General features: G+C 36.4%; 1 protein-coding gene across 1 annotated transcript in view; it reads right to left on the reverse strand.

The window, feature by feature from the left end:
* DPP10 (dipeptidyl peptidase like 10) overlaps positions 1-25,184 on the reverse strand; it is a 1,304,160-nt gene extending 1,278,976 nt beyond the window's left edge. Inside the window, exon 1 of the mRNA XM_074335439.1 lies at positions 24,969-25,184. Within this exon, the coding sequence (XP_074191540.1) occupies positions 24,969-25,028 (60 nt within the window). The 5' untranslated portion in view covers positions 25,029-25,184. The remainder of the gene's footprint in view (positions 1-24,968) is intronic.
* Positions 25,185-27,102: the final 1,918 nt, after the last annotated feature.

Here is a 27,102-nt window from a genome sequence, read left to right on the forward strand (position 1 = left end):
TAAAAATGGTAAAATACCCTGATGGAATATTTTAACAAACAGAGAGTTATAGTTCAGACAATCAAGTTCGCAAACTTGTTGAAACAATGTTGCTAACCATTTTTGATGTCAGAGGGATTATTCATTATGAATTTGTACCAAGTGGACAAACAGTTAACCAAGTTTACTATTTGGAAGTGCTGAAAAGGCTGTGTGAAAAAGTTAGACGACCTGAACTTTTCGTCAACTATTCATGGCTCTTGCATCACGACAATGCACCAGCTCACACGGCACTGTCTGTGAGGGAGTTTTTAGCCAGCAAACAAATAACTGTATTGGAACATCCTCCCTACTCACCTGATCTGGCCCCCAATGACTTCTTTTTTTTTTACCCAAAGATAAAGGAAATATTGAAAGGAAGAGATTTTGATGGCATTCAGGACATCAAAGGTAGTATGATGACAACTCTGATGGCCATTCCAGAAAGAGTTCCAAAACTGCTTTGAAGGGTGGACTAGGTGCTGGTCTCAGTGCATAGCTTCCCAAGGGGAGTACGTCAAAGGTGACCACAGTGATATTCAGCAATGAGGTATGTAGCACTTTTTCTAGGATGAGTCCAGGGATTTAATTGTCAGACCTCATATGGAGTCCTTAATAGCACCTTAAATTTAGAATAAATAGCTAACAAATTCAGGTATTATTATTATGATTATTATTAATGGTTCAAAGCATTGTTTAGCATCAGAAAGGCTCAGGAAGAAAAACAAGTATTGCTTTACTAGGCAGCACCGTGAAAGGTACAATGGAGGTATATAGGGAGGCGGTAGGACAGGGCAGTATGATCTAAAGGTTCAGAGTCTCAGGTTTCAGACAACAAATATGCATCAACTATGACCTACACACGTATTTCATTTAGCCCTCACAAAGGTTAAAAATGTGAATTTAGGTCAATAGTTAGAAACAAAATTTTGCATGAAAATTCAAAATTTCCGATTCTCTTAAAAATGAGCACTCATATTTCTGCCTGGTAAGAATCAGGTGGGGTCGAAGTCTGTGAGGCCCCCATGCTGCTGTCACCACGTCTGCCATCCTGTGTATTTCAGTGATTTACCTGCTGGTCCCTCTAAGCAACTGAGTTTGCAACCCTTGTTTTGGATAACGATTTAAAAAAGATATTCTGCAAAGAGTCTTTTACCACTTACTATTTTCATAACAAAGTTTAAAATTGTCTATTTTAGGAAGTCAAAATGAATCGTTTAGCAGAAGAAATTAACCATTGGATGGGCACCTATTGGTGTAGGACTTAACTAGGCACTACACAGTTATTTTTTAAATGATTAGACAACAGTTTAAACTCTATACTTTGAATAATAATAACAATAATGTTTCACATTTACTAGTGTTTAGGGCCAAGACCTATTCCAAGCTTGTTCCCTGCATTAGTTTATTTAACCCTCACAATTACTTTTTGATGTAGATGCTAGTTTTTTCCCATTTAGCTCAAAATAAAACTGAGGTAATACCCTAAGATATTAAATGAGCTGCTTCAGGTCCCACGGCTGGGAAATGGCAGAGCCAGGACTCCAAGAAGGCACTCTAGACCCAGGACCATGTTCATAACTATCATGCAATACAGACCTTTCGGTACGGTTCATCTTCTCCCTAATAATTTGGAATACTGCCGTTATAATATGCTTAAATAGAGAGAGAGAGGGCGCCAAACAAATATATACACATTTAGAGAAAGGTAAACTGTATTAAAATTGTAATTCTCAATATATACCAATTACAAAAGATGAATACAAGTCATGTTTGACTTCTGCAATTACAAGAGGTGCTCAAAGTGGTTACCATCAGTGTCCAGACACTTCTGATTACTGCGAACTACTGCTTGAGCAACAATGACCAAAGTGTTCAATTGTGCACATTTTTTGGATATATATATATATATATATATATATATATGTGTGTATATACACATATATAGAGAGATTGCATAGTACATATATGAATGAACCACACACCTATATATATACATATGTATGTATGATTATGCTATTATTTTCTACTGATAATTTCAATTTTATATATATTTTTTATTTAAACATTCACTGCATTGTTTGATCAGAACTTGTATAGTCAATACACATAGTCAATAACATATTCTCCTCCAAATAAATTTTAGAATAAGTTTTGTCAGGTTCATAAAAAATCATATTGGGATTTTAATTGGGATTACCTCAAATGTATAAATTAATTTTGGGAGACTTATCACCTTAATAATATTAAGTCTTTCTATGCAATCATAGGATAGGCTAATTGAAAAGATCTTTATGTGGTTAAATTGACAGGGCTTGGTGTTGGATTAGAAAAGAGGGATATGGAAAGAGAGCTTGCAGATAAGTTGTGTGTTTTTTTTTTTTAACAGACACTTCCCTGACCTTTCCAAGAACAGTAATCGAGATATTAGGAAGCCCTAGAGCAGCCATTTGCTGGGAGCCAGGAAATCATCTTCTCAATAAGAGGAGCCATTTGTACTGTAGAAAGGAATAGAAAACCTCCTCAAAGTGACATGTCCTGGGATGTAAAATAAATAGTGGATGAAAACTAGCAATACAGAGTTCCCTTGGGAAACACGGGAGGCTGACAGAAAATGTGGAACACAGGAGAGAAAACCCAGGTGTGAATGAACATTTACTGAGTGCTCGCACTGTACCAGGCCCTGAGCTGAGCACTTTGTATGTAGTCTTCCAATAGCATCTTAAAACAGGTGGGTGATGTTGTCCTCATTTTCCAGATGAGAAAGTCAACATTCTGAAAAGTTAAATAACTCTGCCACTTTCCCACCAGCAAAAAATGTTGAAGGCAGAGTTTGAATCAAGGCCCTTGAAGCCAATGCAATGATTGTTGTACTCTGTATAGAATGTACCAGGTTTCCTCCAGACCTGAGCCTGCTTTTCAGGTTTTTGATGACTAGAGGTGGCCTGTGTGGCAGCTCTGACAAACACAGCTGTCAGTGTATGCAGAATGGAAAAAATTAATATTATGAGCTGCACCACTTCATATACAGCAGTTCTTTTAAATATAATAAGCAATTATGTAGAATAGTCAAAATTAATGTAATGTACTCTAAAAATCAGTTGAGTCATTCCATATCGTAGAGGATACAGTGGTGGATTAAAACAGGATAAAAATAAAAATTAAAAATAACAACAACAAAAAAACCTTTTGCTCTGAGGACACAGCTGACAGAATGAAAAGACAAGCCATGACTGGAAGAAAATATTTGCACATCATGTACTAATAAAATACTTGCATCTAAAACATGCCCAAAAATACAGATTTCTTAAATCTCAAGAACAAGAAAAGAAACAACCTAATTAAAAATGGGCAAAAGAGCTGAACAGAAATCTCACCATTGAAGATAAACAGATAACAAATAAGTATGTGAAAATATGCTCAATGGCATTTGTCATTAGGGAATTGCACATCAAAGCATCACAATGTCACTACATGCCTAGCAGTATGGCAAGAAATCTAAAAAACTGACAATATGATACTGCGGGTAAAGCATTCTCATTCATTGGTTAGAATGCAAAACGGTATATAACCATGTTGGAAGACGGTTTTTCAGTTTCTTATAAAGCTAAATATAGACTTACTGTAAGTGCTACCAATTGTACTCTTAGGTATTTACCCATGTGATTTGAATGTATGTCCACACCAAAACATTCATGTGAATGTTTGTAGCTCTTTGATTCAAAATCACCAAAAACTGGAAGCAACCATAATGTTCTCCAAAAGTTGAACAGATAAAGACACTGTGATACATCCATAGAGAATACTATTCAGCAATAAAATGGAATGAACTAGTAATCCATGCTACAGTATGAATGAATCTTAGCGTATATTACTAAATAAAGAAGTCTATCTGAAAAGGCTATATACTTTATAACTGCATTCGTATGGTATTCTGGAAAAGGCAAAAATATAGAGACACAGAAACTTATGAGAGATTGAGTAGTGTTGAGAAGGCAGACCATTGACCAGGTGAAGCACAGGGAATGTTTAAGGGTGGTGAAAATATTCTGTATGGTAATGATGTGGTGGATATTTGATGCTATATATTTGTCAAAACTCACAGAACTTTACAGAAAAAAGAGTGAATCTTAATACATGCAAATTAAAAAACTATGAGTAGTGCATTTTAGGGGATCCCAGGAGGGAATGCATACTGTGACCAAAAAAAAAACAAAAAAAAAAACACCTAACTGTATAACAAAAGTATGACATGACCCCAATGAAGAGGGTGGGTTAAAAAAGTATTGACCTAAGGAACTTTGTAAATGGATGGAATGTATAAGACTAGAGATAAAAGCAAGTGTATATAAGCACAGTGCTATAATTGCTAAAGTTGTTTCTCAAGGGGATGCAAGTCAACAATTCTGAAATGACATTACATGTACACCTGGTGTGCACAAGTAAGTAAGTGGATGACCAATGGTGGAAGTCAGATATCTCACTGTTGGAGTGAGAGGTTACAGACAAGAACACAGGAAAGTCTAGAATAATCTACGTAGTATAGTATTAGATGTGGAAACATCAGTATGAATTAATATTTAAATACTTATAGGTAAATGTAGACATATATAGAAATAATTATAGATATGTAAACAAGGTCAGACAATTAAGTTTGCCAACTTGTTGCAATGCTTTTGATAACTTTTTTTGATATCAGAGGGAGTATTCATTATGAATGTGTACCAACTGGGCAAACAGTTAACCAAGTTTACTATTTGGAAGTGCTAAAAAGGCTGCATGAAAAAGTTAGACGACCTGAACTTTTCAGCAACACTTCATGGCTCTTGCATCACGACAATGCACCAGCTCACATGGCACTGTCTGTGAAGGATTTAGCCAGTAAACAAATAACTCTATTGGCACACCCTCCCTACTCACCTGATCTGTCCCCCAGTGACTTCTTTCTTTACCCAAAGATAAAGGAAATAGTGAAAGGAACACGTTTTGATGACATTTAGGACATCAAGGGTAAAACAATGACAGCTCTGATGGGCATTCCAGAAAGAGTTGCAAAATTGCTTTGAAGGGTGAACTAGGCACTGGTGTCGGTGCATAGCTTCCCAAGGGGAGTATTTCAAAGGTAACCGTAGTCATATTCAGCAATGAGGTATGGAGCTTTTTCTAGGGTAAGTTCGTGAACTTAATTGTCAGACCATCTCTACGCGCAGGTTAGTACACATACATATTTCCTAGCCTGTTTGCTGAGAGAGCCTAGAAACAACGACACCCCCATGATAACAAGCACACCCAGCACCCAGAACTTGGTTTCTAATACCATCCACCAATAAAAGGCACCGGGCCTGCTTAGAGGAATGGCTGATTGTAGATCAGGGCATAGAATACACACATAAACCCAGAGTATCTTATAGTGTCAGAAAGTAAGGAAATGCTCAAGAAGCACCAATGATGAGGGTATGTCAAACGGACACAGGAGCTAACCTGAAAGAGTTTCCACTGGCCAAAACTAGAATAATTTGAGGAACAAAATAAAGTAGTATTGGATTATAATCCAGAATGTAAAATAAATATCCAGAGTTCATGCAGATAGAAATGAGTAAGCACGGGAAAAGAGACAAATCTCTGAATAGAAAAATTTGAAACAATTTACATAGATTGCCCACCTCCTCAAGGAGACAGAGCATAACTAAGTGTAGGCGGTGCTTAGTACCTTGCTGCCAAGACTAAGGTGTAGGAAGGGAGTAGGGAGCATTCACAGTGGAGAAACCTGAAGCACTACCTAAGCCGAGTAATCAAAGTTAAATCATCAATAAGTCATGTTCATAGCATGTGCCCTTGGTATAATGTGAACTGAATTGCAAGTCTCTTCTTAGGTTTTTCTCCCAGAAAACCATAGCCCCAGTCTAACTATGAGAAAAATATTAGACAAACTCAACTTGAGGGACATTCTACAAAAAATTGACTCCTCAAAACTGCCAAGGTCATCAAAAATGAGGAAAGCCTGAGAAAATGCCATAGATCGGAGGATTTCTCTTTAAACATATGACCAAATGTTGTGGGGTATCATGTATGGGATTCGAGAACAGAAAAAGGAATTCAAGGGGAAACTCATGAAACTAAATAAATAATGGAGTTTAGTTAAGAGTAATTAATGTACCAATGTTCGTTGGTTCCTTAGTTGTGACAACTGTACCATCATAGTGGAAGATGTTAACCATAGGAAAACTGGGTTAGGGAGTATGGGAACTCTCTATACTATCTTTGCAACTGTTTGTAAATATAAAACTACTCTGAAATGAAAATGTATTAAAAAGGAAGACAATTAATAGCCACAGGGCTATAAAGTACAGCACAGGGAATGTAGTCAATAATATTGTGATAACTATAGTGCCACGTGGGTAATAAGCTTACTGAGGTAATCACTTTGTGAGGTATATAAATGTCTAAGCAGTATGTTGTTTTGTACACCTGCTAGTAATTTTAAAAAGACACTAAAAATAAAAATAAAAAACGAAAGTTCTAAGTAGATCCAAAAAAAGAAAAGAAGAAAGTTACCTTGCAGTGCAGGATGGTGTTCTGTTCTAATAAAGCCCCACATGTGTTCTTTGATCATCCTGCTCCTTTCCTGACATCAGCACAGTTTGTTTCAGTTATTTCTCAACTGCGATGAATTTGGGTGAATACCACCATGTTCCTCCCTCTCTGTTCACAAGGAAGCCACGTGTGTCTCAGAAGGCCCAGGTCTTATTATCTCCTAACCAGCCCCCCAGTCTCCACACAGCTCTCTTCCCCCTCCCTCTTTCTTTCCTCTTGCTTCTTCCCCCCCTTTCCATTCTTCTTATATCTAAATGTTGAAGCTATCTTCTCTCGTAATCCATATATCCCAGGTACTTTCATATATTGTTTCTAACCTCCAATTTAGAGATGAGGAAAATGAGTCCCAGGGTGTTGAAGTAACTTGTCCATGGCTAGGTGGTTGGTAAGTGTAGATGCCTGACCAAAATGCAAAGCAAGGATTTGTCTCCCCATGCACAGGCCCGTGTCAGCGAGACGATGCTATGTCTTTCTCAAAGCATTCTGGATTCTCTTTCTTCAATGCAACATGATTTTAAAAAAAAAAGAAAAGAATTGCACTACCTGACTTCTAAAAAGAACTTGATTATTACTGGGAGTGAGGAATTGTACAGGAAAGGGGAATTGGTGGAAGGAAGCAAGCAATCCAATCCTAAGTGAGAAAATAACCACAATAAAGGAAATTGTTCTTTTCCTGGTCAACCAATGGGACCAAGAGAAATCTGTAGGGCTAACACTTATCACCATCTCTTACCTTCAAAAGGAGTACTTTTTGTGCTATAGTCACTCAGCAAGCCCCCTGGGCACTGGCGGTGCTTGCCACCAGTGGTTCTAGTCAAAGACGGAGGGAGGCAGGCTCCTTAAGAATCCTCAGTTTGCAGACTGTGCTCATCAGAGAAAAGACAACTCCTAACTTCCCTGGGCTCACCTGCTGCTGAAAAATCGTCAAAAAACCCAAAGCTAAATGGGATCTGATTCAGATAAAGCTTTTAAATTGATGCATTTAAAGAGACTGAATAAATTCTTTATGTTACAATTTGGCATGAGCTTTTAATATTAACTACTACATATTTTATAAACTATAGTTGTTGCCAAACACTAAAACAAATATTAAGATGCTTTTGCCTCAACTGGTACTGTGTATGCTTCCAAAACAGTGGTATAAAAAGCCACATAAAACACATCATAACCATGGAAATTATCTGCATTAAACTCACATTTGCCATAAAGTGGCAGTTATTTTTCATCTACAAACAATTATATCTCAATTACTTACTCTCTGTTAGGGAACATTTCATCAAAAACTCTCATTTCATTGATGTAAGGATATATTTTGTTTGGGGAGAAACATAATATCTAATTTGGATTAATTAAAGGAATAGGCATTCTGAATTAGTGAAAAGTTAATGTCTATTGAAAAATATGCAGGTTTATTAGTTTCATATACAGAGTAACAAAAACTAAGCTACAAAGTGTACAGTAAGAAAAGAAGACCTAAAAGAAAATCAGTCTTTAATGAATAGATAATACTGCTCAGTGCTCTAAAGTTGGTTACATAAGTAGTTTAAATGCATATTCTATGTTATCCTGTTTAAACTTTGAATTTGCTCAACAGTTATTTTCTTTTTAACTAGGCAATTATAATAGCCACATCTAAATCATTATATATGCAGAATTACTGCAGTTCAGACAAATGAGCCTCTTTTTAATTAGGGAAGGAGTAGCTCAATTAAATCTAGATATATCAACTAATCTTAAATTTTATGCAAATGTCTATAGATTGTAAACAGTCATCACTATACCAATATATAAGAAAGGACTGACGTTTACTAAGGACTGACGTTTACTAGTGTTGAGCTTTTCGTTTAAAGTTTCCAAAAAGTTTTTCTTAAAACCTAGAAATTTCAACATAAACATATACCCTTAGAATTAAAAATAAATAAATGGAATAATTTCAAATGTATTTGGTTGCAATTGAATGATTTTCAGAAAATTAGGTATTTTTATTTTCATATCTAGCCTCATTAACATTCCAGCATATTGCTGCTTATAGTCTGTGGGAGAAAAATAGAAAACATTTTCCTTGGTTAGATGGTTTGTAAGGGGATTTCAGGAGGTGAGAATGGCTTTAATCCCACCGCACTTCATGTCCACCCAGAGATACCGTGTCACCATAGGGACTATGGCAGCCCAAGCAATTTCCCCAGGAATGAATGGTAGGCGTAAGCCATGGTGACAGTAAAATGTGACTCTCTTTACTACAACTCAACCAAAGAAAAAGAAAAAAAATACAGTGTTATTAAAGTAACAGTATAAGTTTTTGCATTAACTGACATATAAAACGAGACAACAACTATTAACATAAAGATTTTATAACAAAAATGTAATGTAGAAATAGCAATGCCTTCTGATAAGCTAAATGATTATCCAATGCTATTTAATTTGAATTGCTTTTAAAATACAACATATTTTGAGACCTCTTGTAATGCAGAAGAGAATATTATCTTTATGATCCTGAGCTGACTCCATTGGTTTTGCATGTATTGCAGAATAAGGGAAGCCCAGGGAAGGGGGGGGGAAATATATATATATATATATATATATTCTCATAGAATGTTTTAACACCAGTCTCTGTAAGTAGACCTTACATAGATGTAGAAATACTCAGACAAGGTCTGCTTACAGAGACTGGTGGCTCTCACCCCTGACATTGTCACACAGCACGTAACATGTACCACTTGGTAATAAATTCTGTGATGGGAGTATTAACAATTTAGATCACTAGAACAAAATCTGTTTTGTCATGATGGCTAGATCACTGGTTATATCACCCAACAGTACATGTTCTATGCTGTCTGACAGTGTCCAGCTGACTAACTGAAAAGGTCATAGCAACGTCAGAACATGTATGGTGTAGGCCCTGGCAATCATTAAAAACCAAATGTTTTCAACATTCATTCTGCAAACATTCATTTAGCTTTTTTTGTATAATACTTTTCTTCACATTTCTATAATTTACTCAATTAGTAAAGGTAATAGCAATTTGGCTGTATTATTCTTTCTAAGACCCAGATTAAGAATACAATAAAATGTCAGTCAGAAGACATTTATTTAGGTAAATATGCTGATTATCCAGTTTTTATAAAACTATTTTTATAGCTAAAATATCAAAAATTTAATATAACTTTTAGTGACATTAACAGTCTTGTTGAAAGTTCTCTAACACATAAGGCAAGATTCATTGAGAAATTCTTGGTCCTGTGAAAGTAACAGTCAAACGAGATGGTGGATATTCCATTAGAAGTGGAATCAACTTCTGATTAAGTATAATAGGAAGAAAAGCATATCACATTTTTAAGTGTCTAATATAGAGAATCCACTGGCTTATTATGGTAAGACTTTAATTCTTATCAGGGTGATTTCATACATTATAATGTATTTAATATAATTTATCCTTGCTGTGGTTATATTTTTATTGATTTATTCATTATAACCCTTGTTTTCCAATAACTCAGAGATGATTGTGAAATTGTCACAATCACTCCCAATACTGCATTTAATCTTATCACTGATTTCTTTGATTTATAACATGTACACAGGATGGCCCCTAGGAATCAAATAATAATGATGGAGCATTTTTACAAATGCTTTACATGTATTGTCTCATTTAATTCCCATAACTCGAATATAGAAAGCACTATTAACCCACCTTACAGTTGAGAAAATGAGGTTCATAAAAACTTAGAAAACTTGTCTAAGATAACATTGTTAAAAGTGGCAACCTGGAATATGAACTGAGCCCATTTGATTCCAAAGGACACATTCCAAAGCATACCATTGACAAGTATGCAATACTGCCTCCTGAAATAGATGGTTTGGCTTGGGCTGACAAAACACACATATGTCAAAAGTTTCTAGTTCATCTGCTTTTAAGAAAATGGTACTAGGGAAGTCAATCTCTTTATTTAACAAAGTCAATCTCAAAATGTAGAATTTCAGATATCACAACAGGCAGATAGGAGAGATGTGAGTGGTCAAACTGTGTTTCTTCTTCCCTGAGATGATTTTAGGAAAAAGGGGAGAGTTAGAAATTCCTGGCTTAATACAGAATTTGAATCCTGCCAAGTAAGATGCTACGAGGATGAGAATTTAGATTCTCAAGAACAGGATATAACTTAGCAAGACTCTGCCAGGAGACAACTCTGGCAGGATAGTTTAGGATAGCCTGGAAGAGTGAAATATGGATGCAAGAAGAGGACTTTTTCTGGAAAGAGACCAGGAATGGAAGAAGAAATGGCCTTTTCCAGTTTCTGTCCCTGTGACTTTCTACCACATAGATGAGCAAAGTTAATACTCCCGCAATCTCATCTCGCCTCACCCTTGAAAACAGATTTCCAACAGCTCTGAAGGAATATTGTTGAGCTTCTCTCTAGGTTTACCCTGGTTCTGTCTTCTCCAAGTCCAAGCAGGCAAAAAAGATAATGCAAAGGATCTTGCCTGTTAACATATAAACAGGGACATTAACCATGCTCAACATATCCTGGTGACAGTCGTACTGCTTTCACCAAGGAAAACGTAGGAAGAGGGTGGAAAAGCAAGAGTACCCAAAGTCCTACCTAAGGGTTGGGTTCCTGCAAAGCTCAGAGAAAAGAGATGGGGTATAGAGTTTTATGCCTGGAGTTTAAGCATCAGTTCTTCCACGTGATTTGGGGACAGACCACTAGCTCTGCCTATGAACTCCTCCATCTACAAACTGTGGATGATAATTATTCAGTACTTTGAGTGCTATTTGGGTGGCTCACCCATCCTCAGTGTCAGAAAGGCCCAGGGATAGACAATCACAGTGGCTGTCACTTCAAACAAGCCACACGATCAGTATGAGCCACAGTCATTTCCAGTTCCAAACGTCCCTCACCTGTAGCAATGGCCACCAGTTAGGCCAGTGGTTCCCAGCCAGGGGCAATTTTGCTTCCCAGGCCAGGGATGTTGCTAAATATCCTCCAATGCACAGCAGAGCCCTCACAACAATGAATTATCTTGTCCAACATGTCAATGTTGGTGAAATTGAAAAATCCCAAGTTAGACCAAGTGAGATCAGTGGACACAGGAAATCTTAAATTTATTTGTATTAACTGACAGAGTCTCTGTAGAAGATACAACAGACACATTGTATCGGGCATCATCCAAACATTCAATGTTTATTTATTTACCCAAGCCTACCCTCCAAGTCTTACTCTTGGTCTATCTCAAAAACTCATTTCAAATTCTTTCTCAAATCTTGTCCTAAAATGAAGCTAAATAGGACATGGATACCTCTATTTCTACCAACTGTTTTCTACATTTGCCCATGACTTCCTTATTGTGCCATCAGCAGCAGAACTTGGACTCAATGATAGTGGCCAGGTAGAGAGCACGAGCCCTATGATACGATATTTGAGGCTCTTTGTCTCACCTGATCTTAGCTTCACACTGTCCTTGGCCTATTGCCCTCAGACAGTCTCCAGAACATAAGCTGCCTCTTTGCCCTATTTTGTTGACCAGGAAACATTCATCTCAGCACTTTAAATGCTCCCAATATTTGCCCAGATAATCAGAACCACACTTTTAGCAGTTGGCTTTCCAAAATTTATTGCAATTTATAAAACTATAGTGTGTGCATATTTCATTATACACTGCTATTAGTTTTTGTATTCCTTCATTTCATTATATCTATCAATAATAAATATATGTGATTTTACAGGGTTGTAGTTAGTATTCTATAAGAAACTGCAAAAATGTTTTGCAAATACTTGGAACACACATTTGTTTCTGTCAAGGTTTCTATTGTTAATATTCTCATTCTGGCTCTAGCTAGGGCCAAATTGTTACACATCCCTCTGCTATGTCTCTAATATTAAGAAGTCACTAGTTCAAATGGACTTTATTCATCTTTACCTGTGTGCACTTGTTCTTTCTCCTGAATATCCTGTCTCTCCCAGACCTGAAGTTATCCTTTGAAATTAGCTCATGGTGTTATGTCCTAATTGGTATTCCCAGGAGATGCCTTTTCTGGACTCTGTATTGTTTCTCCTGGCTCATTGAATCCTGGGTTCCCAGTTCTACTGTTTCCATGTTGGACCCATCTATTAGTGATACATAACAAAGACTTATGTGTGGTGGCAACTTTGAAAATGCAAGACTTTGCAAAGTCAAATCTCTCAACATACAATAATTTCCTGGACAGTCACATGTCTGTGCATTTTGGAAGGAAGACCCCTAAAGTTATAGACTTGCCATAAGCAACATTACCATTTGGTATAATGCAAAGTGGCTTCAGCTGTGGACTCAAGATGGGACTGGGTAGGAGGTCTAGTTTTACCTCTTCCTTACTCAGATCATTAAGCCTTTAATGTTTTTTGCTAGGATAAGCATCATGTCTGCCTTGAAATGTTAAAAGAAATACTGATTGAAGAGGGATTGACCAAGATCATTTATTTAAAATGCTGGTTCCCACTAGTTTCCTCAGCAGGGAAGTGGTGAATTATAAATGACCTTGTTGGTATGAAAACTTTGAGCACAGAGTAGGTGCTCGGAAGATATTTTCTTCTTATGTAAAATTTCCATCTTTTAAAAAATAATTATTTCACATTTGAAATCACTTATAAACTTTTCAACTAAAAACTAATGAAAGTACTTAGCAATAAGCCAACTGCAACTGTATTTACATTTTTATTTCTATTTTTTTAAATTTTGTAGATGAATTTTAATATGGTATTTTCTGATAATGATCTTTCTTAAATGAACCTTGACAAAAACATCAGCAGATATTAAATGGCTGAAGAATGTCACCTCAAGTTCTGAAAGGGTTCAGAAAAGAATAAGTAAAGATATACTCAGAATCTAAAGTCCTACTCTCAAGATATATCAAAACACCTAAATGTTGCTATGCTATTTTTTTTTTCCTCTACGAGGGATGAATATACAATGAGGAAATGAGTTTTTCCAATAAGTGGTATTGGGAGAACAGGACGGACACGTGCAAAAAAATAAAACTGTGCCACTTTCTTACACCACACACACACACACACACACACACACACACACACACACAACCTCAAAAAGGATTAAAGACTCAAATGTGAGATCTGAAACCATAAAACGCCTAGAAGAAAACATAGGCTATATTTACATTTGTAAAACGCAACCCTTACAGTCTCTCACACATATACACATACAATAAGAGAAGAAAATCCTTTGAGAAAACCAAGAACATATTTGGGTTTCTGTCTCATGCTTATATCTTCTGCCAGAATGAGAGCCATGTGACAATATGTCAAATGAAAGGAAACACTACTATTACCAAGGCCATTCTGGAGCAGTAACATATCAATCTCCACAGTGGATGGCCTTCACTTATTCACTCATTCAGCAAACCCGCTCTGAGCATAAACTCCATGTCAGGGATAGCACTAGACAATAAAGTCACAATGACAAATGAGATACCGCCTTGTCTCAAGGAGCCTGCAGTGTAGCTGAGGATGGGCTAGGTGGTGAAAGGTGGACAGGGTAAAGAAGAGGGTGAAGGGAGAGTATACAAAGATAAGTATATATAATGGCAATGTGGGTGGTAGGTCCAGGAAAGCACAAAGCCAGCAGTCCTCCTGGGACTGGAAGAGAGAGTGTGAGGAAGAGGCAAAGCTTCAGAGAGGAAGTGAATTTGCTGTGAAGTGAGTCCAAAATGATGAGCATTATCTACCAGGCAAGCAAAAAGGAGGGACCCAGAGCATTCCAGAGGGAGAAAACAGTTAATGTCAACTTAGAGGCTTAACACAGTGGGAGACCCTAGGTAACAGCAACTAGTTCCTTAGAGCTGATGGGAACATGAGAGAGCAGACAGAGCACCAAAATAGCAGCCAGGAAATCTGAGCTGCCAGCTCGAGGTTTTAGCACACTTTTCTGGGTTCAAATACGAGCTCTACCTCTTAAGGTCTGGAAGAACTTGGGGAAATGAATGTCCTTATCTATAAAATAAGAAGAATAACTCCTTCTTTAGTAAGTCACTGTGGAAATTAGAGATGTCCCATAAAGGAACCAGAACTGTGTGCATCACAGTGCGGTCATTTAACAATAACAACAAGATGATGGTAATGATGGTGATGGCGGTGGTGCTCTTCCACATTCCACCATCTCGAATGCCCCCTTTCTCCCCAGATTCTTCCTCAAGATGACTATTGCTTGCCCATCAAGTCTCAGTCCCATGGTCAATCCTTTCTACAAGTTGAAGAAAGGTGCACCTTCTCTGATTTCCCAGAGCATATCCATACTCTGTTTTCATCGACTTAGTTTTGCTTGTCCTCTTCCTTCACCCCAAGTAAAGGGAGAGGAGCAAAGAAGCGAGCTGTAAGCTACTCAAAGACTGGTTCTGGTTCTTAGGCCTTTTGGTATCCCTTTTTTGTACAATGTAATGTCTATTGTATAAGCAATAATTATGTTTTGAATTAATATACTGATAGGCCAAGTGTTGGAAAGCAGAATTCAAAAAGATTCTCTTATAATAAATGTACAAGATAAATAATAAAATAATCTGTAGCTGCATAATACACAAATAAAAAACCTCTTCTACAAGGGTTCTAAATAGAGAATATAACAAAGATTAAAGGCCTTCAAGGAGGTGAGAGTCCCTCAACTCCCTTATGGTTTGGATAGCACTACTAGCATAATGAAAGGTAATTATCACCCCTGGTTATGAGTTCCTGCCGCAGTAACATAGTGGTAACCACCACCTAGATGGACAGAGTTCATCCAAAGAGGCCTGACTTGAAACCAGAAAGTTGCTATGGGAAATGATAGAAAAAAATAGTTTTCAGACAATGGAAACAGCAAGCACAAAGACCGTACAGTAGTGTAGCAAAGAGTGTGGCTTGTTTCAGGCTGAGAAGGGAGACCAGGTTGGTTGGAGAACAGTCCTGGGAGAGAGAATGTAATGCAACACGGTCAGAGGGAAGAAGAGGGGTGAGATAATTCCGGGTTGTCAGGGTAAGGTTAAGGATCTGGGTTTGTTTTCTGAAAGCAATGATAAGGTTTAAACTAGGTGTGCAAAGTGATTATAGTAACATTTTAAAACCACAGCTCAGCTGGTGAGTTGAGAGCTAATTATGGTAAGGCATACTAGAAGCCAAGAGTCCACTGAAGTTGCTGCAATAATTCAGGTGAAATGTGAGTGTGCAGTGAGTTTGGGTGATTGTGGAGAGAAATGTTTAGACTGAAGATTACATTTAGGAGGTAGAATGGATAAGCCGTGCTGATGGATTGGATGGTGGATTGGAGAGAAAAGAAGATGGTGGTATCATTTACTAAGTAAGGTGACAGAGGGGTATGTAGCACGGATCAAAAGTTATGATTCTAATATAATAAGTTCATAGTACCTAGTAGATATCTAAATGACAATACCGAGTAAAGAGACTCATCTAAGAATAAAGGTGAAGCAAGAAAACTAGGTGGGAGATGTAAGTATGTTGGTGTTCACCATCTGGTAATTAAATTAATGGTATTTATCAATATCACACAGCCAGAAATTACAGACCAGACGTCCTGAGCACCCCTTAAAATTACTTTTGGTGTGATCGCATATATTTTATGATTCTATCATAAACACCCCTAGAAGGGCTTTGATTTGGTATGACTTACGTGGGGCATGCTCTCTCTAGTTACCAGTTTCAGTTGCACATCTAGCCACAATTTTTATGTTACCTCTTAACCTTGGAGACATTTGGGTGTTTAAATGCTCCCAGGGTTTTAAGGGCTCCAAGTCCTTAGAGGTACTTGAGAAGAGGTCACTGTGATAGGTGCTAAGCAACCCTAATTATTTAATGAAGAATATCACCATTATTTCCACTCTCATGTTCCCTAAGAGAAAAGAGTTCAAAAAAAAGAAAATGGAAAGCAGAATTGATTGGATACTAAGTTATTTAATACCAAAGGAGACAAAGCTGCCTGAATGAGATAATATTGGAACCCTTTCTTCCCACCCTTTTGCTCCAAAGTGATGGAAAAGATCTCTGCTATGAGACAGTCAGTGACAATGCTATATTTTCGTTTATTACACCTTAGTTGAAACAGCGCTTGAGCCATGTTATTGCCTGTCTTTCACAGTATGGTGTATATGATATGCCCATCAAATGGTGCATATTATATGTATAATTCTAAAATCTTTCTTACTGATCGCTGTGGTTTATGTTTTGATTTTCCCTGGCCAAACCATCCAACCTCCCTGAATGTTTCTAACAGAATCTTATGCTTATATGGGTAAATCCCTTCCTCTACTCCCTCTGCTTAATCACGCACTTCCTCAAACACAGTGAGTACAGAATTGGTGTAGGTCTTCATTCTAGGACACAATAGTTGAGGGAAAACCTGTGTGGGTTTTCTTCCTTAAAAAAAACCTCAAAGGAAGAAACTTCTCTTTGTCCATCGAGCATTGTCAATTGTCATGTTTGCCAACCAACTGTGGGACTGGGGCAGCCAATTCACATGGCTTATATAATTATGAGACTTAGGAAGGAAAAGACTTTCATACTTCTACATCTGAAATTTCTGGGCATCTTTTATTCTTAAATGGAAGGCCATTAACAGAGGTCATTCAGGTGTCACTGGGTGTTGTTGAAAAGACAATCAGCAACCAATATACCAGGAAATGGTTATCTGTATATTATCTTCATATGTTAAAGAGGAAAATTTTGGTACAGCTCAATGATTGTCAATAGTCAAAAAAGACTCTTTGGAATGAAAAGGTTACCACAAAATTAAGCCTTCATAAACCAGCTATTATTAGCATTCGTGAAAGTAGATGGTACTAAATCAAGCTAATGAAGAAATCTTTTGTTCTTAAGATTTATTTTCAGTAATACCTGTCTGGCTAATAATATCTTTATACTTGGATTATCCTGAAAGATGAACCAGGAATGTGCTACCATCTTCATTTTCTACCTAAAGTCATGAACCTCAGGAGTACCTCCCAATGTCACAAAACAGAGTCCCAAATTTAGATCTCACGAACTTCTCTTTGCACTATTTAACTCTTAAGCATTGCCCTCAGAGTATATTGTCAAATCCAGAAATGTAACATACATTGTATGTAACATACATCCATATGTATTTGCAGCCTCACTTCTCTCCCCTCCTATCACCTGCATTTTATAATATAGTCAGTCTCAGCTAATAATGCTTTCACGAGGACTAATTGCCTTGTTTCATCATCTTTTACACAAGTCTTCTCTGTGCCTATAATAGTTATTTCCTCTCTTTATCAACCTAACTTCTATGTAGAATTCTGGTTTGGGCTTTAGGAATGCTCCCAAGAAACCTTGTATCTGCCCCACCTTGCACTTATCACTGAATTGTAATTGTATTAATTTGTATCCTAGGTTGTGCTGCTTAAAAAGAAACAGTATCACTCTGTTTATATTTGAATCCTCTTTCAGTAAATGTTGTATGACTGAAACAATGATAAAGCCCAAGTCTCTATCCATCATGCCCTTCTATGCTCACGATTAACCAAAGCCCACATTTCTTGAGTCTGTTCTTTCGCTTGATTTTATTTGCTTTAGAGGACATACATAAAGAAAAATGTTTGCCATAGCTGGCCTTCCTCGAATAAGATCACCTGCCTTGCATATTCTCTCTTCCCTAATTCTTTCACTGTCTCAAAAAAAAAAAAATTTTTAAGTACCAGTTTCATCTATTAAATACAATAAGTACTTTGATGCTATTCACTTTCCATTAAAATAAAGTGGAGCACATTTTCTTAGGGCAAAATCCTGGAAACCAGAGTTATAAGAAGTGGTGTTTTTCAATCTAACAGCAGTGGTTCATCTTGGAAATTAAGATTTCTGATGAAAAAGAGCCTCCCTGAAGTGCTAGAACGAATGGTCTCCGCCAATGCCTCATCCATTAAAACCAGCGGCCACTTGTGTCTGCCTTGCTGACCCAACCTCCAAAGCAGAGGACAGAGTTAGTTTGTTTGGACAAAGACTTTCTTCAACTCCAATGCAGAAAGACACTCATAATGCAAAATTTATTTTTGACTTATAGAAGCCACGCATCCTCAAGATGTTTAGCATATCTGTTGTCCCAAGCCTGGAGGCCTCTTTGTCAGCTCTCCAAATGTTGTTTACATATTTTAAAGTAAATTGTTTAGTTCTGCTGAAGTCAAGGAAGACTAGTAAATTTCTCCACTCAAGAGTCAGATTGCATCTCTTAGGAAGACAAATAAGTTTATATGCTTTTTTTCTGTTCTTCACTCAAAGAATCTTAGTTGAGAACATTTTATTATCAAAAATCAAAGACTGAGACTATTAAGAGGCCTTTACTAGATAGTAGGAAGACTTACATGAAAACAGGTAATCATAACTCAGAAAATTATTATTAAATAGGTACAGAAAAGATGATGTGAGAACATAGGTGATCAGTTGAGATCATGACAATCTGTTTAAGCAAGACTGAGAACTTTCATTAAGAAAATTATGTATGAGATTTTAAGTAAGAATAGCGGTTTATTGAAAGGACCATTGTATAGAAGGGTAGATGAAGCTAAAAACAAACAAACAGCGAGTCCATAGATAGTGGGAAGGCTTTATTCATATCGTGATAAAACCTCTCCTGAATTCAGCCACATGTACGATCTATGTAGCTATTCAAAGTATCTCCCATTTTTTGGGAGCACAGCACTGGGATGAGTAACCACATTTTTATTGAATTAATCAGTCCTTTACGTGGCATTTAAACTCAGTCTCCTTCTTCTCCTACCTTCCTGATACAGGCCCATGAAGAAATCTTGGAGATGTTACTATAATATTAGAAGACACTTTTCAGCTCCTAAGTGTCTTTGAAATGAGTTTTTTATCATCATTATAGTTAATAATAATTGCAAATAAAAATTTCAGCTTTTATGTCATAAAAATTGATTCTCACTATATACCTCTCTATGAAAATGTCATATAGCTCTTAAAATTTCTTCTATGTAGAATAAATTATAATACAGAGCACTAACACAAAATTTTTGTTTTGGGAGATAATTTAAGTTTATTGCCCTGCTGTTAGTGGTGGGGGGGAAGGACACTTAACGGGGTTAATTACCTCCCCCAAGTCCACATGGTTTACTTTGGTACAGAGAGAGTGAGAATTCAAATTAAGGATGACCCTCAAAGAGAAAACCTATCCAATCTGCCTTATACTACATCTGCAGGCAGTCATGTAGGCTAGGTACATTTGATCATTTTTCCCAATGGTCACTCTAAAAAAAAAACAACAAAAACATGAGTTCCATTAAGAATTTCTAAGACATAAGTCTGTTCAGAAGGTAAACTTCCTTTATTTCAGGGTTTATCACCCAGTGAATCTAGTTCTGTTAATGTAATACCATGCCAGGTCTATCCATGGGAGGTCAGGTTTGAATATGATGATTAATTTTGTTCCAGTTGTGGTATGCTGCTGTCAGTTATATCCTATCAACATGGCATATGCCAAAGGGCTAAAGAACATTTATGAAGAGAAGAAAGGCTATGGTGATATTTCCACCTACCATTGCTTTGCTAAGTTTCAGATGACACTGGCAAAAAGTAAGACACTTGCCCAGCACATTTTCTGCTTAGTGTGACTGTGGCTCTCCTTAGTTACCAAAGGTGTTGATTAGCAGATGACCTCAAATCAAAGTCAGAGAACAAAACCATTGAAAACCAAACAAAAGTTCAATGCACTTTTTGTGACAAATTTGCTATGAATTCAAAAGAAATAGCAAGGTTTTCAGTTTGGTTACCTATAAAACACGGTCTTAAAATTTTATTTAGCTCATCTTAGAGCTGATGGACATTAACAGTTATTTAATAATCAACAACTATATATTCAACATCTACTGTGTGAAAGGCTTTGTGTCAAGTAAGCCCTGTGAGAAACACAAGAGTTGGACGTGATGAGATCTCAGCTCTCATAGAATTCATGTTCTTTAATCACCATAAATATCATTCTGAAATTGTCTGACTCCACCTGTGATACCCAAACACAGACAATTCTTTCAGGTGGACCATAACACAAGTGCATCCCATTCTACAGTCCTTCACCTCAGTGTTTCAGAAATTTTAATGTATGTGAATCACCCAGAGGGCTTGTTAAAACACAGATTGCTGGGCCTTACTCCCAGTACTATATGAAATACAGATGTGGTGCCCTCACTTAGGCTGGAGTGGAATTAATCAGTAAGATGCCAGTTGGTGTAATTCCAAGCCATTCGCATCATTTAAACTCATCACATTGTAACACTCCAAAATGCCAATTTGCTAAAGACAAAAATTCCAATGTTACAGATTTAACTAAAAACACTTGTGATAAAAATTTCATTCTTTTTTACTCCCTTATTTTATTTGTTTCTTATACCTCAATTTTGGATGAGGCTGTGGGTTACAGGTAGTTAGAGGGGAAAGTCTTTATTAGTGTAATAATGTATCAATAGTACAATATAAAAGGCAGTCATATTATGAAAAGTGTTTGCCTACTCATAAGAGTTTTACTCTGAAGACAAAAATTTTAAACATGTCTTCAAATATGTTTTGTAAAACCTTGCAGCTACTCCAGTAGAGGTATGTAGAAAGAAATGAGAACTTTTAGACCTTGGGAGCCTTTCCAATATAGAACTCAGAACCGGGATGTGAAAGTAGCAACAGAATAAACCAAGCAGCTCTTGAAAAGGGATAAGGGAAGGAGAGGCTGACATGAAAGAATTACTAGATGAGAAAGGTAAAGAAATATTGAATACTATGTTTTGGGGTTTCTATAATAAAATAAAATACATATGATCCCTGATCTAGAAATCACCAACCTGACAATTTACATACTATTTCTAACTTCAAATCATGATAAAGGTGGATGATTTCCTTTAAGGTGGATGATTTCCTTTCCTACCCTTAGACATACATGGATGTTAGATTTTTATGAAAATATGAAAGAAATAAAAAATATCTACTATTTTAGGTGTAATTGTAAATTTGCAATTCCACTGAAAAATAAGTAAGCCAAGTCCAGAGATTTGACAGGAATGTTTAATTTGTTTTCAGTGTAGCCAAGAAAAGCCAAGATAGAGAAGAAAAGAACAAGCTTGTTGCTTAAGGTGGGGACAATATTTCAGAAATCAAGTTTATAATAAGCTAAAATTAGGTCTATATTTAGCATTCCAAGATAGTCCCTAAAACTTTCCATTACAGACCTCAGAGTGAAAGATCCTTTTTTTTTAGAGTGTTGCTACCTTGACAGCAAGATTTACAATCATTTCAGGAAAAGCTTTATTGCTTTACAAGCTCTGAAATAGGAAAAGGATTAATAAGTGCATTGCATTCAACATTTTGTCCAAATTGATCTGAAAACATGACTGGCCCTTTATTTGACTTTCTCAGTTCTGCTATCTCTTATCTTTGACTATAGGAACATACCTGCTCAAGCACAGCAGAAAAAATGTACCAGGGCTTACAAATGTCAGGCAACCTCAATAATGTTGACCATCAGAGCCCTTTCTCCAACGCTACCAATGCCATGACTACAAACAGCCACAAACAACACCGGAAACAAATGCTGAATTTGACCCACTGCAGATATTGCTTTTTAAACTTCAAGTAAGGAAACACACACACACACACACACACACACACACACACACACACACCTACCTCTGTTTTTTCTTCTCCTACACATTTTGGCTTTTGAAGCTATTTTTAACCAGTGCAGTTAATTTTTGTTCATTCCCATTACATTATTTTTAGCAGTAGTTAAACTGTCAAGAGAAGGAAGAGCCAGTATTTACTACACTGACATTGGGGAACAATTCCCTTGATGTTTATTACACTGAACTATGAGGGGAAAAGTTCTTAGATGTTTTAGAATTTCTAAATGGAGCAATTTATGAGTTATTAAGTATTTGGATATTTCCAGAGCCCAAAATGGGTCACTTATAATTATCTATAGGCCAACCAGTTTCCATAAGGAAGTTTTATTGAAAATGTTCAGAGAGCAACTTTAAGAGTGAGGGGAAAATAAATTCTAAAAAACTAAGATTCAGAAAGTTCAAAGAGTCTGTTGAGCTTCAATACCTCATAGCTTTCCAAAATCTCTCATCTTAGCATTTTTCCTTAAGTTGTGACTGCATTTTGTTCATAGGCTAATGCATTACCTAAATATAGATAGCCATTTTTAGTATAAATTCCAAAAGCCATAAATGTTTCATAATTGAGCACATAATTTGAAGTAAAAGAGCTTTTCCACTCATTTCTTTTTACCACTGCAAATTAGAAAATATTCAAGTAATTACTCCTTTAATAGTTCAATGTTCGCAAGTATATATACTTTATGAACATCACAAGCATCTTTTTCTCCCCACAGCAATATCAATGTGGTGGGGGGACAAAAATAACTTAACTTCTACAATTAACCAAATCACCCAGAGCTTTGATTCAAGATTCCTTCATTAAGCCATTAACATAATACATTGCTAAGTGGAGGACTGTCCAATTTTTATGATTCCTTTCATTTCAATTCAATGGCTGCAGTTAGAATAAAAAAAAAAAAAAAAAAACAGCAACTGCAAGATCAGCAAGATGATGCAAAACCCTTACACTAGACACATTTTTCTGCCTCCACAGTTTATCTGAGGGCAGTTGATGCCAGAGCACTAATAAGGGAAGTGATTTTAAGTAACAGAAGTAGCATTCATTTGTCCTTACCCAATAAATAAAAGGGCAAATAAAACACTTGATGCCTATGACCTCGAACACTTAAACAGAAAGTACTGGTCATTTTATGGTTTTCTAACCATACTCAAAGGTAGATAGCCAGTTCATAATTCAATCCCACTTTAGACTACAACACGTACTCCCGCTAGAGTTTATATATTACAATCCAAAGTGTCATATAGCTACTGTTATGGCATTGTTTGGTGATGGTGTGCTTATATAATTGACATACATAGGAATCTGACATGCAGAAAAAAAACATCCTAAATCTCAGCATTTTATTTCTAAACTTGGACACAGTGCAGAGAAGTCCAATGCTGAAAATGTTTCTGCTTTTACCATTAGAGATGGTGTAAATTATCTGAATTTGTGTTCTTCATGATTTCAGCTAATGCTGTCTGTTTATTTATGATGCGAGTGCAATTACAAATTAATTGATATATCCTGGAGACCTCATTGTTTTTAAAAATAATTTCAGATAAATGATGCAAAACATTCAGTTTATGGTGTATTTGTCACGGAAAGACTCTGACAAACAGTAGGTAAGTTCACAAGACAGAGAATTATTCCTGAAAATTATATTACTTTTGTAATTACAGTCTATGAAGTATTGCCAAAGGCCTGAGATATAAACCTAAAACTAATGTAATCATAAAAATCCAGTCTTCTCAAATTTTGAATTTTAGTAAAAGGAATGTAATTATATGTGAATTAGAGATTGCAGTAACTAAAGATGATCCATCACATTATCAGATATTTTATATAAAAGAGTTTGAAAGGAACTCATCACTTTGCCCCAAGTGCCAAGTATCCACACAGACAATAATCTAATACAGATAAATGGCAAAATAGAATAAACACTTCATTGCAAATATGGTTACTTATAAGTCTCCTTGTAAGTCAGAACATCCCAAATAAAAACAAAGAAGACAGCATAAACATTACTTAAAACTAAAATAGAACAGTAAAATTGTAATCTTCGTCCTTTTCCTTTAATCATTTCAGAAAAGCCACAAATTAAAAGTAAGCATATGAATTAAAGAATCCCTCCAATCACCTTACTGGTTTTGAGTTATATGGTGACATACATAAGAATATATGGTTTTATACCCCCTCTAGAGTCTTTTATACTCCCTCACTATCTTCACTTTAGTATAACCACCAGTTCAACATTCACAATGAATGATACACTTTTCTTTGGAAAAGATAAGAAGTCATAAATCCATATAACAATGAAATACTGTTATCAAATCACATTCAATTTAGTATTATCTGTTTTTGGAAGTTTGCAAATTCTTCACTAGTCATATCCAGAAAACTAACATGGACTAAAACTCTTCTAGAAGCTGACTAAACTTTGTTCCTGAAATATACCACTCACAGCTCCTCGGTCAACAAAGCAAAAGTCGTCAAAGTAAAAGAATTGTTAAGTGGAAACTACTCTCTCCAGTCTACACACACAGGCAAACAGAACCAAATGCTTTACACAAATCTAACCTCTAATTCAAAGTCAAACCAGCTGGGTGTCTCCACTGTATGTCCCCCTGCCATACCAATGTCCATGTGTTAAGTAGACGGATGAACATACATGTGTCAAAGCAGAGGGAAGAGATAAAACCTGGGTCCTACCTTGATTGTTTTCAAGGGCTGACACTTGATGTGATGGGACACGCTGGCAGTTTGGTTCATGTTTCAGGACCTTGGACAGCGCACGATCCCAGGTGGAGTTGCAAGGCTGAACCAGACAGAGATCAAGTCTCCTCTACTAGACTTCAGCGGGGCTGCTGCTGTTATAGCTGTTGTGTCTACTGCTGCTGCTGCTGCTGCTACTGCTGCTGCTTTCTCACTCCGGAGGCTGAAACGCTGTCAGATTGGAGGAATTTGAAACTCAGCCATAAATAAAGCATTCACTTGGTTCATTCTCAAAGCTCTTGGCGATATGGAATAGAAAGCTAAAGACTGTTTCAATTCACTTGTGCTGTACCTTTTCGGTACTGAGATGTGACAGGTTCTCAATACATCCAATGATCTTAGCTCTCATTCTCCTCTCAAAGGGATGAACAACAGAAAACATACAGAGATCAATTGCAGCACCACAGTTTAAAGGGACATTCTCAAGTCCCCTGATTCTAACCAGTTTATACGTTTCTTCAGTCTCTCTTTTTCTGCCTCTCTTTCTCTCTCTCTCTCTCTCTCAGCTGTTTTTTTTCTTTTTTCTTCTTTCTTTCTTCCTTCCTTCCTTCTTTCTTTTTTTCTTTTTTTTTTTTTTTTACCATAATTCATTCTCATTCTGATACTAAATTTTTATTCCTTCTTGGGTAGTGCTTGCAGTCAAAACATCAGTAAATGCTGGGAAAGGACCTGTTGTCTGGTTTAAGGGTGAAGATTTTTACATCTCTATTCTCTGTGGATATTTAAGAAATTCTGCAGTTACAACCAGCCAAGGGACTGACTTTTATACAAGCTGGGAAAAAGCTTGTGGTATATAAAAATGTTGTCAAACACAACAGTTACTGAATGTTGCACAAAAGCAAGAAACCAGTATATTTTTTCCTTTCCTTTTTACTTTTAACTGTATCTTTTCTTCAGGCAATGCTTTTTGTTGTTGTTTTATGTTTTTTGTTTGTTTGTTTGTTTCTTTTAATTTCCTGGGACAAACTAGTAGTTAGCTCATGCCAGTTCAACTTCTCAAATAGTTGCTTCTTGTCCCAAATTACATGTCAGCAAAATAAATCATAAATACTTATGAATAAAGTATCTGAAGAGTCACCAGTTCCCACTGTTACATCAGCACTAAGATGAACTTAACCCTAATTGGAAATAAGAGATCCAGTAGGTTTGACTTAATGGAGTACATTATTTTCCAATATGTATTATAAATGATTAGATGTGACCTAGGCTGAATGTGTATGTCTCATGTATATTTGAAGACCAGCACTTTTTACTCATCAGAAATATATCCTGCTGGTGAAATGCCAAGTTTATAAGATGGAACTACATGAAGCTTTCAGAAAGCTTTATGATTAGGGCAAGAATACTATAGATAAGCTCTAAATGAAAAGGAATACATTAATAGGTTTGGTGACGTAATTAAATTTATACACTATTAAAAACATATTTTCTGTTTTGAACTATAAATGAGATCTAAACATTCTGCAGAGCAGTCCAAATGTTTGAGAATGGTTGGGTTTCAAAAGATGATAGTTCAAACAGAACAGTGGAGGCAAGAATTAGACAGCAGTAAGATCAGAGAGTCTGAAGTCAAAAAGGTTACTAGCAGGAGTATTGAAGGAATCAAGAAAATTATGGTCCCAACATATACGGAGGTTCCTCAAAAAATTAAGAACAGAATTACCATATAACTCAACATACAACCCAACTCTTCTGAGTATCTACCCAAAAGCTCTGAAAACATTTATCCATAAACATACATGTACCCCTATGCTCATTGCAGCATTACTTATGGTGGTCAAGACATGGAAACAACGAAAGTGTCCTTTGATAGATGATTGGATAAAGAGGATGTGATATGTATATACAGTGGAGTATTACTTGGCTAGTGAATAGATGAGATGCCGCCATTTGTGATGACATGTATGGATCTTGAGATGATTGTGCTAAATAAAATATGTCAGATAGAAAAAGCCAAGAACCATATGATTTCACTCATATGTGGGATATAAAACTAAAAGCAACAAATGAACGAGACAAACAAAAACTCATAGACATGGACAAAAGTTTTGTGGTTATCATATGGTAAAGA

The sequence above is a fragment of the Rhinolophus sinicus genome, linkage group LG01 (assembly GCF_036562045.2).
Source record: "Rhinolophus sinicus isolate RSC01 linkage group LG01, ASM3656204v1, whole genome shotgun sequence".
Taxonomy (NCBI): Eukaryota; Metazoa; Chordata; class Mammalia; order Chiroptera; family Rhinolophidae; genus Rhinolophus; species Rhinolophus sinicus.